Source organism: Corvus moneduloides, chromosome 6 (assembly GCF_009650955.1).
Source record: "Corvus moneduloides isolate bCorMon1 chromosome 6, bCorMon1.pri, whole genome shotgun sequence".
Classification (NCBI taxonomy): domain Eukaryota; kingdom Metazoa; phylum Chordata; class Aves; order Passeriformes; family Corvidae; genus Corvus; species Corvus moneduloides.
The window spans coordinates 55988192-56001725 of record NC_045481.1 but is presented as its reverse complement, the minus strand read 5'-3'; the positions used below and the strand labels follow the sequence as shown (position 1 = coordinate 56001725).

The window sequence follows — 13534 nt, the reverse complement described above, 5'->3', positions numbered from 1 at the left end:
CAATTGTTAGTGTCCTGGACCAGGCTCAAAGGATTCACTCACATGAAAGGCTCCCATTATTACCCAGTCATTATCTAGATCTTGTTTTTATATATATTTTTTTTTTCTTTAAACTGCACTACCTGTTTTTAACCTTTATTTGCTCACAGCAGAATTTTAACATTAAGTGTGATTAAAAAGAATTCCCAGTATAATCTGGTTACCCTGACTTCTTCCTCTAGTGTGGTGGTGGAGGGTCCAGGTTTTAGTATTAAATATCAGGCAAGAACTGCTTTAAAAATATCAGCATTTATGTAGTGAGAAGAAGAAGTGGAAAAAATCCCTACCCTATATTTGGGTAGATGCATTTTTGAATGTAAATTGTCTTTAAAAATCTTTGCAAAGCAGGGCTTGCAGAAATGCTGGGGCTCTTTGCTGTAGTCACGTTCTTGTCGTAGCATGTTGTCAGGGTCTGATGTGACATCAATTCTGAATGTAATAGATACATAGTTAAGCAGTTTATTTTAGGATCCAAAACTTCTAAGAATAGACAGGCTCTTCTTTCAACAGGAAAGGACAAATAAACTAAAATGGAATAATAGGGAAGGAAAAATAGGAAAAAAGCAGAGAGGAAAAAGCATCTGAGGAGAACAATAAGAGGGAAAAACCAGCAGCCTTGTGCTGTTGGGGTTCAAGGCTGGGGTGAAACATTTGGAAGGGACCATTGCATACGGATTCTTTCAGCACACTGGTGTAATGGGAAGCAGGTGATGGGATGTGCTGGAAGGCTGAGGTCTTACAGTCTAGCCTACCAAAATAGACTTGTGTAGTTTTCCCTGGGAGCAGTCCATAGGTTAAATTCATCAGGGAGGGGAAGAAAATAGCGTTTTAAATCTTCTAAAGTAATTTCTTAGCTTTGTTGAAACATTAGCAGGTGATTTTCTGTAGTGCTCCAAAGCTGAGGTGCTGCTGTATTTCCCCACGGTTGTGTTAGAGGGGTCACTAAGCAGTGGGTAAGGATGAGACCTGTTCTGGTGGTGTCATGTTTACACCATGAGTCTAATCATAGAAATCTGTATGGGAAAAACTCGCCAAGTCAGCCAGTCGGATCACTTGCCAGAACAGCATAAATACTACAGCAGTATTCAAATTAAAATTAATGCTGTTAAGTGTTGGTGTGTACTGTGTGTTGGGTGTATTTTTCTGCAGTGTTCTATGGAAGTTACAGATTCCCACAGGACATTGAGCCAGAGATGTAACCTTTGGGTATGAATCCAGCAGAACATTTAGTATCTAGAAATACTTAAAAATATTTTTATTCACCAAAAGGTCTCTACTAGTGTAACCTTGAGAAAGCAGATTTAATTTTTCATGTGTGTTAATTCATCTGCCCCAGTTGCTGCTCTGTAGGTTTTCTGTCATAACTTTCATTTTACTATTCTTTCTAATTTTTTGTGTTTAATTTAGCAGCTGGCATAGATACTAAGTGTTTAGATAACACTTTCTATAGGGGAGTATTCAAAGTGAAGTGGATTCTGGTGTTCCATTTAGTTAGTGAACAGGACATGAATCTCCAGTGTGAAGCTGGGGCATCAATACATGACATTTTGCAGGACACTACTGTTTAAATTGTATGTGCTTTGAATATTTGAATTCTAAGTGATCACATTGCTGTTAATAGATAATATTTTTTAAAATACTAGTTTCTCCTACAAGTCTGTTGCTTGTTTGTCTTTCAAAATTAAACAGCTTTAACAAGCCTACTGTCTCTATTTAGCCTGATGTCATGTTGTCAGTGTTGAATCTCAATTTGACAATGTTTTTATAATCTAGTATCACTACATAAATTATCTGTAATGAAAATATGGATTTTTTTCTAAGATTGCATTTTTTTTTCTTTTTTTTTCTTTTTTTGTTGTTAATTTTTGGTGAGCTTTCTATAATTTAAGCAATGTAATTTTAAGTCAAAATTTTCCAGTTTGAGTTGCAAAATTTCACCAGAACATCACTTTGCATCACCCAGATGGGCATGTATCAGCAGTTTAAAAAATCCTTTTCACAATGGACAAGGATGTGAGCAGATTTTCTTACTCTGTAGAGTACCTGTGTGATGTGTTCGTCTCCAGTGCGGTGTGCCTGCCTGGAGAACTGCTGTGCAACAGCTTTATGCTGGAAAATGATTTCATATAGTTCAGTAGTTTCATGGTTTATTGAACTCTTGGGCTGAGCTGCAGACCTACAGCGGGCAGGTGTGTTGTTGCCCTGTGTTGGAGGACAAACTCTTTTACAAGTGTTGCTGAAGAATGAAAGAAATTTTCCTTTGTGTCTTCAGGTTGGAATTTTCTTTGGTATTGTTTTGGTGTGGGTTTTTTTTGTGTGTGGGGTTTTTTTTGGTTTTGTTTTGGTTTTTTAGTTTTGTTTTTCTTAATAGCTGGTTAAAATAAAGTAATATGTAATGATTTACTTGCTTCTTGCATAACAGCAACATCCTTGTGTTCTCTGGTTTTTTTACCTGGACTATGCCAGTAACAGAGACCCTCACGCTAATCAGTGATATTAGAAACTAATTCCTCTTCCCATTGCCCTGTGTCTGCTGGGGTTTTTTACAGCAGGATCTGACTGCTTGCTTCTTTAGCACCATTGTAACTTTGTACTCTCAGTCCAGTTGTAGGACTGTTATCATCAAGGGTTAAAGCATAAAAAGCCTTGGCACAAAACTGACGTAATTACAATGCCATGTCATTCTTGACAAGGATGCCACAAGCCAACGCTTCTGAGCTTCTTACTCTTCTGTAGAAATTCTCTACCTGTTCTTAAGCTGATGTGTTTGGGCACTGCCAAGTCCACGTAGACCCTTAGAGAGTTAGAAACTGTTATTCCCACAGAATCAAGAATAACAAAGTAAGGGGGGGAAATTAAGTTCTAACATGTCTGATATGTGAGGCCTTGAAACATCCCATGCTGTGCTCTTCTCTTGTCCTCCTCCAGAGCTGGAAATCTGTGTTTGATCCTCTCCTTGGGTGGAGGTCAGCTCGTGGTTGCCAACAGCCCCACTGCTTGGCCTTCCACAGCTACTTGTGCTTGCCTTGACTGCAATCACTCTTCCAAACAGGATCATTTCAAGTCTGGTTTTCGTCAAAAACAATCTTAGACAATTCACCAGCTCATCTTGGGGGTTTGTTTTGTACAAAAACTCTGTACAAGGTTTTGGATGTTTTCCTTTTCTGGGCAGAGGCAATGTCTGTGTGACCATCTCTTGCAACCTTTGAGCAGTGCAAGGATGAAACACTGCAGGGTCGTCCCACAGTTAGGAGGAAATTGTACAAGGACACAAAGGGTGTTGACAAAATTCAGTTATTGGTAAGTAACCTCATTTGACACTTAAAATATATTGACACTTTGCTATCCAAAATGTAAATGTATTAAATAGCAGACTTTATTTATCAATAAGGCATCTGAAGAGTTTATCTCTACACCATTTTGTTCATTGTATTGTATCTACAATGCTTAATTGTATCAGTATCTACTTTGCTTAATTTTCATGTAATTCAAAAACTGCTGAACAGATCAAGTATATAAATAAATCACTCGGTAAGTCTTTTCAAGGAAAATCAAAATCATGAAAAGGCAGAAGCATAAACATCTTCTAGTTTTAATGAAATCAACTCCTCATTTCATGAGAGATAGTGGATAATTGGAAAAGAGTCTGCTGAAATCACTTGTTTTATTATTCTCATCTGAATAAATCAGACAGGAATAACTAAATAATGATTATCTTCAGTATTTTTGGTAGGTGGTAAGAGAAGGTATATTAGGTTGAAATTTGTGCTTGCTCTTCCAAAACGAAATTGTTTTTCAGTATCAGGAAAAAGATCTAGGATAGTTTGTGATTTTTTATTATTTGAGGAAATTACCTAGGATTTATTTTTCTGTCTCATTTAATTTCTTGTTGAATTTTCTTTTCCCCATTCAGTCATGAGCCGTAAGCTCTAAAGAATTTTTTTTGCAGTGATTGCTTCTTTTTTTCTAAGAGTCACGTATGTGGGCCGCTTTCTATATAAGATTTTTAAATCCTTCTCTGGGGCAGATCAGGGTTCAAAGTTAAACTGGCAGCTGCATGTCAGTCTTGTACATTATATATATATCACTGGGAGGCTGTGAGGGGAAGTAGATCTTTTCTAGCTGTTGAGCATGCATAGTCCTATGAAAATGTTTTATGAGGCAAAAATGAGGTTTTATTATTTCATGGTGGAAGAATTCATACTGTGACCATAGAAATTTACAGGAGATACAGCAGCTCATTTCCTTGTGTCTTCACTGCCACTTCCCATGCACCAAACTCCTTCAAAGGAGGAATGAAACTAGGAATGAGGGGATAACTTCCCTTATCAGCTTGAACATAATTATTCTCCCTGTCTTTTGTGGTACATGGTGACATAGGCTTGAATTGCAGAGGCGGTGGGGTTGAGCCTTTCCTGCTACCTCAAAGACAAAGATGCCCCTATCCAGCTTAACTAACATTTCCTGAGTCTGCGTCTAAGCACTTATATTTTTGCTTTCTGTTTAAGTCCTCCTACATGCTTAGAGTTTAAAAAAATACCCCCCAACCAGAGTTTGCTACTTATATACTTCCTATTGCCGAATCATAAAAGAGTTAAAACAACCCTAGAAAACAACAAAGGCCAGGATTGTGAATGTAAATTTAGAGTTCAGTTTTTCGTTATTGACTTGCTGCAGCATTCCTTCCAAAGGGTAGGGAGGAAGGCTCATCGTCTGGCATCATGTACCATACTTGCATTTCTAAGACCAAATATATGTTAGCACATGACACTGCCAATCTGCATTCTGACATCTCAGTGGGCTTGAAAGCAAGAGGCAATTCAACTATAAAACTGTTCTTAGGAAGTGCAGTTGAGTGATTATGTTTTCATGTGTAACACAACTATTTTAAAGATATCTATAAATTTTGTTGATATAATTCCTACTTTAACAAAATGACATTAAAAGCTAAAATTATTCTGACCATGAGGAAGATTGTAGAGACTAGAAGATTGTGCAGAAGATTGTAGTTTGGGTCAAGGGATTTGCTTGGGTAACTCATATATTTGTGCAAGAACAGTGATTTTAGTATGTAGGAAATGAGATACATATATGTTCTCAGATCAGCATTTTATGTATTCTGGCATTTTGTTGCTGGAGAAAATTTACTGTAGCGGAAGGTTGCACTTCAGTGTCTTCTGATGCAGGTTTCTTACAGCTCTACAAAATTGATGGCTGTTTTTGTTCTACATGGATTCAACCCTTACTATATAATCTAGAACCCTTGTGGGTATTTTCCTGTCTCTCCATTCTTAAGTACTCCTAATATTTATCTCAACAGTGACCTGTGATTCCGAGGGTAATTGTAATTCTGGCTTTAAAAATCTACTTTGTATTTACATCAGTCTTTATCTCAAAGTGGGTGGGGGATTCCTTGGTCTTCTGTAGTGAGATAGAGTGTTAGAAACACCTGTCTGCTTCTCTTCCCTTATTTATTATATAATTTGAGTAATGTTACTGATCATTCTTTCCTGAAGCTTTATAGTTCTAACCAGGGTTTCTTCTTGTACCCAAATCTCTTCAAATCTTTAATTTATATTGTTCTTTTCTGCGTCTTTTCTATTTGATGTATCCTTTTTCAGATGGGGGTGACCAAAACTGAACACAGAATTCAAAAGTGAACACACACTATTCAAGGTGAGGGAATATCACTAGTTTTATATAAGGCATAGTATTTTTTTATATGTCTTTGTCCTTTAAATACTGATATCCTGATTATTTTTGCTCCCAATTGTAAAATATTTTGCTTGAGTAATCTGTAAAGTTGTCTAGATTTTTCATTGAAAAGTTGGTTAATTTATAACATAATTTCTTATGGGTAATTAATAAACGAATATGGTACACTAATTTTCACTATGGTTTACTACACACTATGTATGCTCTACTTCCTGTTGTTGTGTTGATCTAATTGCATATTTGAAATTCTTTCTGAAGACCATCATGAATCCACAATAGAGCCGACTGATCTTTATATCGTTCATCATTTCCAGGTTTTGTCATTACATGGTTCCTTCCTATTTCATCCTTCAGGTTATTGAAGTGTGCTTGCCTGGGAGTTTTTTCTGGGCATTGCCACCTTGATTTTGATCCCTCTAGCCAAGAGTCTTTCCTATGTTCTTGCAGATCTTGAAGAAAGGTTTGCATTCCTCCATGTACACAATAAAGACTGGTAGTTGAAGAGAATGAACTGTACATGAGAATACTCACCAGAATGCCCATTGCCATCTCTCATTAACTTATTCACTGCATCTAATCCTCTCTTAGACCTCCTCTCTTTAGGAGAAGAACTGTACATCTTACCACCCATGTCTGGTTATTTCTTTCAGAAGGGATATGCTTGCATTATGCTTGTGATGGTAGCAGGGGAGAAGAGGTGTTCTCAGGCTGGCCATCTTGTTTGGCTTTAACTCTTGAAAATTGGATTTATTTACATGAGTTCTCCATACCAGGACTTTTATCAGGTCACTAATAAAAAAAAAAAAAACCAACCAAACATCCCACCCTTTTGGTGACTTCCTTGCATTAGTATTTCTTACAATGGTGACATTGTGTTATATCCAGGGTAGGTAATTATTATCATTGTCACCACAAAGAGTGGTAAATAGAGGCAGTAAAGTTTGGTTTGTAGGAGAACGTCATACATTTTGTGTCACATGCTCATATTAGGAGCATTGTCTCCATTTACCTTCAACTATATGAATGTATAGAACCCAAAATTTATGAAGAACCAGTATTAAAATTCTTATTCAGTATGTTTGATACTGTAAAGCTGGAATAGCATGATAGGGATTATATGCGTGTTTGGAAAGAATTTTTCTGCGAAATGTGTAATGGAGAGCTAACACTGCCAAGGATTTACCAGCATTCCTGATGTCCAGCATCTTTGGAGTAGGCAACAGCACCTGTGGCACGGCTTAGCTCCATGTTCCTCATACAGCATCATTGCCTTCACCTTCAACATGGAAGTTGGTATGGGTGGCGGGTAAAAGGTGTGGTCTTGGAAAGACATCACACAGCTGTGTTGGAAGGAGTGGGAGACCTGAGGGGAGGAAGGCTATTTCTATACTCTCCACTCTGGAGAGCAGCAGGTAGTCAGTAAATAAACCAGTGGTGTGATCGACAGCCGATACATTGACCCTCTCACACTGCCAGACAAATAGAAATCAAAATTGCTCAGTCTTTATCTCATTTCCTTGGTCTATGGGGGGGTATGTGTAGTGTGACTGCGTTACAGGACCGGCAGTGGGAACATATTTGGGAAGTTATTCCTGCATTCAACTGAATTCTTCATAAAAGTACGATTCTGGGAAGCTGCTTCTTATTGTTTGTGCTGTTCTTCAGTTGTTACTTTGTACAATGACTGTTGGGTTTTAGCTTTTTCATGTAACTTCTGTTCCAAATTGGATTTCTAACCAACGATTTCTAGGTAATGATCATCTGAAAAGGTTGGACTTCTTACAGATTTTTTTACGACTTTTTTTTGTAGTATTGGTAATTCTTGCACTTCATTCTTTGTTCCCCCAGTGTAAGGGTTGGAAGACATTTTCTGTTACTATGCTGGTTTTGATCTTTTCTTTGTAAGCTTTTGCGGTTTTTTTTATTTTTTAATCCTCCCATCAAGAATCGATCTCTTTTTTTTTCAAATTTGTTTATTTTGTTGCTTCATTCCAAGCTGGCTAACATGCTGAAGCTAAACTATTTTATGAAATATTCTGGTCTTTGAACAAGTTAATGGAATAAATTGTGTGATTTCTTTCCTCATAAGCTTACAACAACTTATAGGATACTATATGTATTTATTGTCTGTGATGTAATAAATAGAAATGTGACTATCCAAACAAGCAGCTGAAGCAAATATTAATTTGTGTCTTTCATCTTTTTAGATCTTTCTAATTGTAAAGTCTAAGCTGTTTTATGATAATGTTTTAAATTAATGTTTAATTAACACTGATAAGAAAGAAATAGGTGCTTTCTAAAATCTTGCTTTTAATTTAAGTACATTTAAATAAGATTCGGTGTCCTTAGGAAGTTTAGAAAATTCTGGTGTTCTCCTTGTTGATGTCTTGGTTATGGGATAACAGGTGCTGTTTACTAAGGTGGACACTGTGTTATCTTCTGGTGCACTGAACATTTTGTAATCTGTAGTAAAAACCAGGCAGGAGGGTGTGTGTGTGGTGGTGCTGTTTTGAGAGAGAGAAATACTAAGTTACACATTTTTTTTTAATCTGATGCTAAAGTGACTGTTGGGACATCTGGAGTTCCTACCACTCTCATGTCTATGGTTGTAGTTAGGAAAGGGAATACCTTCCTTTTGAGGTGCATGGTGAAATATTCCTTGTAGGAGAAAAGAACTGTGGATCATCTTAAAAATTGAAGAATGATTCTCTCCAACACTTTTCTCTCCATCTCTCCAGACAGATTTTTAACAGGAAGTTTAAAAGGAGAAACAGAAGAAGGTGATTTTGAGCATGACATTAACAAACGTTCCTTAACAAAAATATTTGAGCTGGTTAAGACCACTCCAAACATAAGCAAACTCAGTTACATTCTCCTGCAACTTTATTTGTTGTGAGAAAGCTGCTCCATTTTAAGGACTAGCATGAGACATGGTAGGAGACATTGGCCCCAAAAGAGCAGCAGCTCTTCATCTGCCTCACTTCAAGCTAGCCTGAAAATGGTTTTTGTTCACTGTACTACAGTATGGTGCAGGTAGGTGTGCTCAGGAGCACATTTATTTCCTCTTCCATTCTGGATGGTAGGTCTGGTGTTGGCAAGTGAGGAGCACTTTGCCTCCCTTGAAATACATCCCTTTTCCTTAGACTTATTTATTAGTACTTTTCTTTGGGAAAAACTAACAGATTACTGTATTTTGAAACACAGCAAGCATTCTCTATTTTTTTGGCATTGTGTCTACCCTCATCCTTCTTTTCTTTGCAATCCCGTCTCTCCAAAGGGATGCACGACAGACCGACGGACTGCGGCTATTTTTATGTGGCGCACATATTAACCATTGAGTAAACGTAAGAGGTTTTACAGAGCTTATTTTAGCAGAAGCATTTGTTAAAGCCCCTATATCCATAGGCTGTGTGTATATTCATTAACTATTCAGGGCTGTAACATAATACAACAAAAGGAAGTGTATTTTAACAGAGATCTCTAACAACCATAGGCAGACTGGCACCCAGCCAGCGGGGGAAGGCAGACGTTTCTCGCTGCTATTTCTGTCTTATGGCATCCAGAGATATTGAATTGATTTCTTGGATAACTAAACTAGCTAAGACTTACTGCAGTGTCACGATCCTGCATTACAAAAATACATGTGTTTGATCCCCAGAAGTTTATTGTAATCAAATCTTTGGAGGCAGTGGAAAACTGAGCCTCTCCAGTTTCACTTCAGCGTGACAAGATTTAGCCTTCATATAATCGCATCCAAAATGGTTTGTGGCAAGGATGGGGAAAACTGAAGTGCTAGCATGAATGGAAAGTACATAATTATTTAACAGAATATCCTGTTCTATAGATTTTCTTATCCATGGAAAGTGTTGGATTTTTCCTGTAGCAGAAGCCCAAATGGCTTCACTGGGAGTCCTTTCCCTGGTGGTGAATGTGCATCCTTGGAGCTTTGAATATGGCTATGTACAGCTTCTACCAACTACCCCTTGTGAAAAGGGATGGAGATACTTAGCTCTTGGTCTGCTGTACAGCTACAAAATAACTTCTCTGTCTCAATGTAGCATAAAAATAGGAATTTGTTACCAATCCAGTACTTGTCAGTAATTTAAAAAATATTTTGATAGAGGTAAATGTCAGAGGAGAATGAGATATGTAGATATTTACTATGATCAGAGTCTGTTTTGTGTGGAATGTCAATAGACTATGCCAGGATGTGCTGAGGCATAAAATTTGTGAGCTTTTACACAGGTGAGAAATCCCATGTTTCCTGGTCAGCTGAATGCTCTCCTGTTCTGCCTAGCTGCAGTGGGAATTACCCTCTTGGTTTTAACCACATTCCTACTGTTCTGCGACATGCTAAGCTAACAACAGATTGTCTGCTTTAAAAGTAGATCCTGTTATAGTGTGATGCTTTAAATAATACTTTACATCTCTAGGCATCTTTCTCTGTTAGAATGCAGATACAAATTTAACCTTTTTCTTTTTGTTAATAGCTTGAATGAGCCGGGAGGGAACATTTTAAAAGAACAAATACAATGAAAATGGACGTTTGTGAAATACTTGAGTTCAATTCCATGTGAACAGAAATGTTAAAAGCCCCTTTAGCAGCTGTGTCAATACCAACTTTTCTGGTTCTTGAGTGCAGACATAAATTCAGATGGTGTTGGTTAACTAATTTGCATTTGTTTTAGGTGAAAAATAGCACCTGCTCTGTTTAGTAAGTGCAGTGTTTTCATTTAAGTGATTTAAAAATTGATCACATTGAACCGATTTGAGTACATTAAGGGATTTGCAGTTATGTAATTAAATTGATATTTTAAATAGCTTTAAGTGTACTGTACAATTGGGAAGTGTGCAAGTGGATTTTCAGATCAAACTTTTAGGGTGGTTTTTTTTTTTGAGATGAAAGACTATTGTTGTTGAAATAAAGTTACAGACATATGACATTGAGTGGACAAATCATTTGAGATATACTGGAGGAAAGGCAAAAGTTCTGAATCAGGGACATTCTGTTTTCCAGGCATTTTCATGTACATAGCAAACTAGTACTTGTAGGAAAAAACCATCTTGGAGCTGCAAAATATTACCACAGGTTACCTAGATAAAGAAAAATGCAATTTCTGATGTTAGGATTTAATTGAAATAATTATCAAAAACCATTTTTTTTTAAATTATTATTTTTTATTTTTTTGTCATGTTGGATTGTTGAATGACCTTTCTTCCCCAAGGAAAAAAATTCAGTAACCATGTTTAATTTGCAGAGCACCAGAGATCATACTGGGATTGCCGTTTTGTGAAGCCATAGACATGTGGTCGTTAGGGTGTGTGATTGCAGAGCTGTTTCTTGGATGGCCACTGTACCCAGGAGCACTGGAATATGACCAGGTAGTAGAATAAATTTCACAAGCACACTTTCTGCAATGTAAGAATTTCAGTTCATTAAATCCCGAGTCTTAAATGCTAATAATATCTCTTACTATGTAGTATTTCTTCAAGTCTGTTCAATGCTTTTAATTTAGTCTTATTGATTGTCCTAGTAACATAAATCCTCTTTCTGAACCAGACTGTATATTGTGCTGCTTTTTTTGAATTAAATTTGCATTTGTCCTCCTCCCTCCATCTTACAAAATAGATGTTGGTATTGAAGCTGCTTTTTCTGATGGAAACCAAAGTTTGCAGCTACCATCATTGCATTATAATCTCTCTTTCATTTGCCATGAACAGGGTTGACTCTGGAATGTCTATTCAGAGGTCAGGATTAATTGTGTTCTGAATACTTTCTGATGCTTTCTGGAAACCCAACAAAGCTCTAAGATTTGAGAGCCTGTACTTCATGAGGAACGAGAATGAACTGTCACAATAATACTGTAGATAGGCAGTGGTAAAGCTTGGAGCTCTTAAAGCTCTGCCTTTGCTTTGTTGAATTTTCAGCTACTGACACCATCAGCATTTGTGAGAGAATTTAATAAAACCCCACATTGTTTCTGATGAAAGATGTAGAATGTTTTCTATTTTAAACACTTAGAAAATAGTGTGGAATTTGGAAGGAATGTAATCAGCATCCTGAGTATCCTCACCTGGTTTTGAACTTTGCAAGTGAAGCAATCTCTTGAAAACCCCAGAAGGAACAGCACTGGCTTCTTGCTAAGTTCTACATCTTTGATTCAGCATTGAGTTCAGGGGCAGTTCCTCCAGGATGTTGTTTAGGTTGTTCAAGTCCCGCTTTTGGCTCCCTGCACTTACAGATCAGACCTGCTTTTCTAAAAGTTTGTTTGTTAAAACCGTTTTCAGGGGATACATTAATTTTGTGTTGATGTTGGTAATGTTTTGTATTTCAGTTTCCTTCATTTACACAAAATGCAGCATTTCATGTGTGGAAAGTGAGCTATGAATGGAATGGGGGTTGATGCATTTAGAAGACCTTTTTGCAGATTGTTGCTGTTAAAATGGAAAATAAAAGAGGAAACATCTAACAGCCTATATAATTCACTGTTCTTCTTAAGGATAGAGTGAAGGCATTTGTTTTTTGGAAAGACTCCGTAATGCTGTCTCAAAAATTTCCAAGAACTCGGCAAATTTATTTACCTCTTACATATCATTCAAGTTTGCTGGAAGTCTCAGTTAATAACTCACCTAGCAACTTGTCTGATCCTCACGTTGTGGTGGAAGAGGGGCTGCAACCTCCTCTGCACCAGCAGGAATTGCCTTACTTTAACCAGGCTCGTAACTGTGCTCCAGCAGGTCTGCAAAGCTTGCTTTGGAGAAATTGGATTCAAGGCTTTTCTCAGTATACCTGAGTACAGCAGGAGTAGGAGATGGCTTCCAAGGAGATTCCTTTCCTCCTGCTACATGATGCGTGTCACTGAGCAAACGAACAGGCAAGGGCATTGTGCTGCATTTCCCCCCCTGTCCCCCTGGTATGTGGCAACCAACACACTGGCCCTTGAAAGGGAGCTCTTAGTTCTTATATTTACTTGTGGTTAGAACCAGTAACAGCTGTATTTCTCTCTGGAAAATAGCCCTGTCTTCTGAGCTTTAATACTCATTAGAAACGGGCACAGGTGCTTAACTGCTGAATTTTTGAATTAATGCACTGGCTTTTCCCCTGTACTTTTTAAGACTGTTTGTTCTCTGAGGACATTATAAATGATCTAGCAACATTTCTGGTCAGAGTAGGATTCTCTTTACTCCCTGAGGTAGGGAATTATGGAGGATACTAAATACCAAAAGTTGGCAGCATTGTGTTTAGTTTCTTCCCACTTGGGTCTGTCACTAATTTTCCAGCAGAAGCCTTGCATGTACCTTTTACTCTCTACTGCCATCAGTTTTTCTGGTGGGCAGGTGCTCCCAACTCTCAGGTCCTCTGTCTTTCATTGACTTTATCTTCTCATCTCTCAGTTTCTGATTTGGTGTATTTGACCACTCTCTCCTTTTGATTTTTCCCTTTCTTCTCTCTTATTCCCTGGCTGCTCCTCCTTTTCCAGGGGCTGGCTCACCCCAGCAGCCCTTCTGTGGTGTGCGACCCTGCCCTTCAGAAGTTCAGCCCTGGCTGCTGGAATCTGTACCCTCTCCATCCTGATCTGCAACAAGCTTAGTTTTCAATTATTGCCAGTTATTGTTCCAACTCCACGGTGGTTTTTAATTTTGAAAGCAATACTGCTTCTGGGATAAGTTCCCCCTTGTACAGTGAGTTAACATTGCATGCACAGTAGTTAAAACACATCATGTTTCAACAGATTTCTGTTGAAGCCTTGAAACTTCACTATTCTAGGTAATACATCAA

General features: G+C 37.7%; 1 protein-coding gene across 6 annotated transcripts in view; it reads left to right on the top strand.

The window, feature by feature from the left end:
• The window catches only part of HIPK3 (homeodomain interacting protein kinase 3), a 68273-nt gene that overhangs the window by 36112 nt on the left and 18627 nt on the right, over positions 1–13534 (top strand). For all 6 annotated transcript variants that reach the window (XM_032111153.1, XM_032111152.1, XM_032111151.1 and 3 more), the window contains exon 3: positions 11013–11136. In XM_032111153.1, the coding sequence (XP_031967044.1) occupies positions 11013–11136 (124 nt within the window). The remainder of the gene's footprint in view (positions 1–11012; positions 11137–13534) is intronic.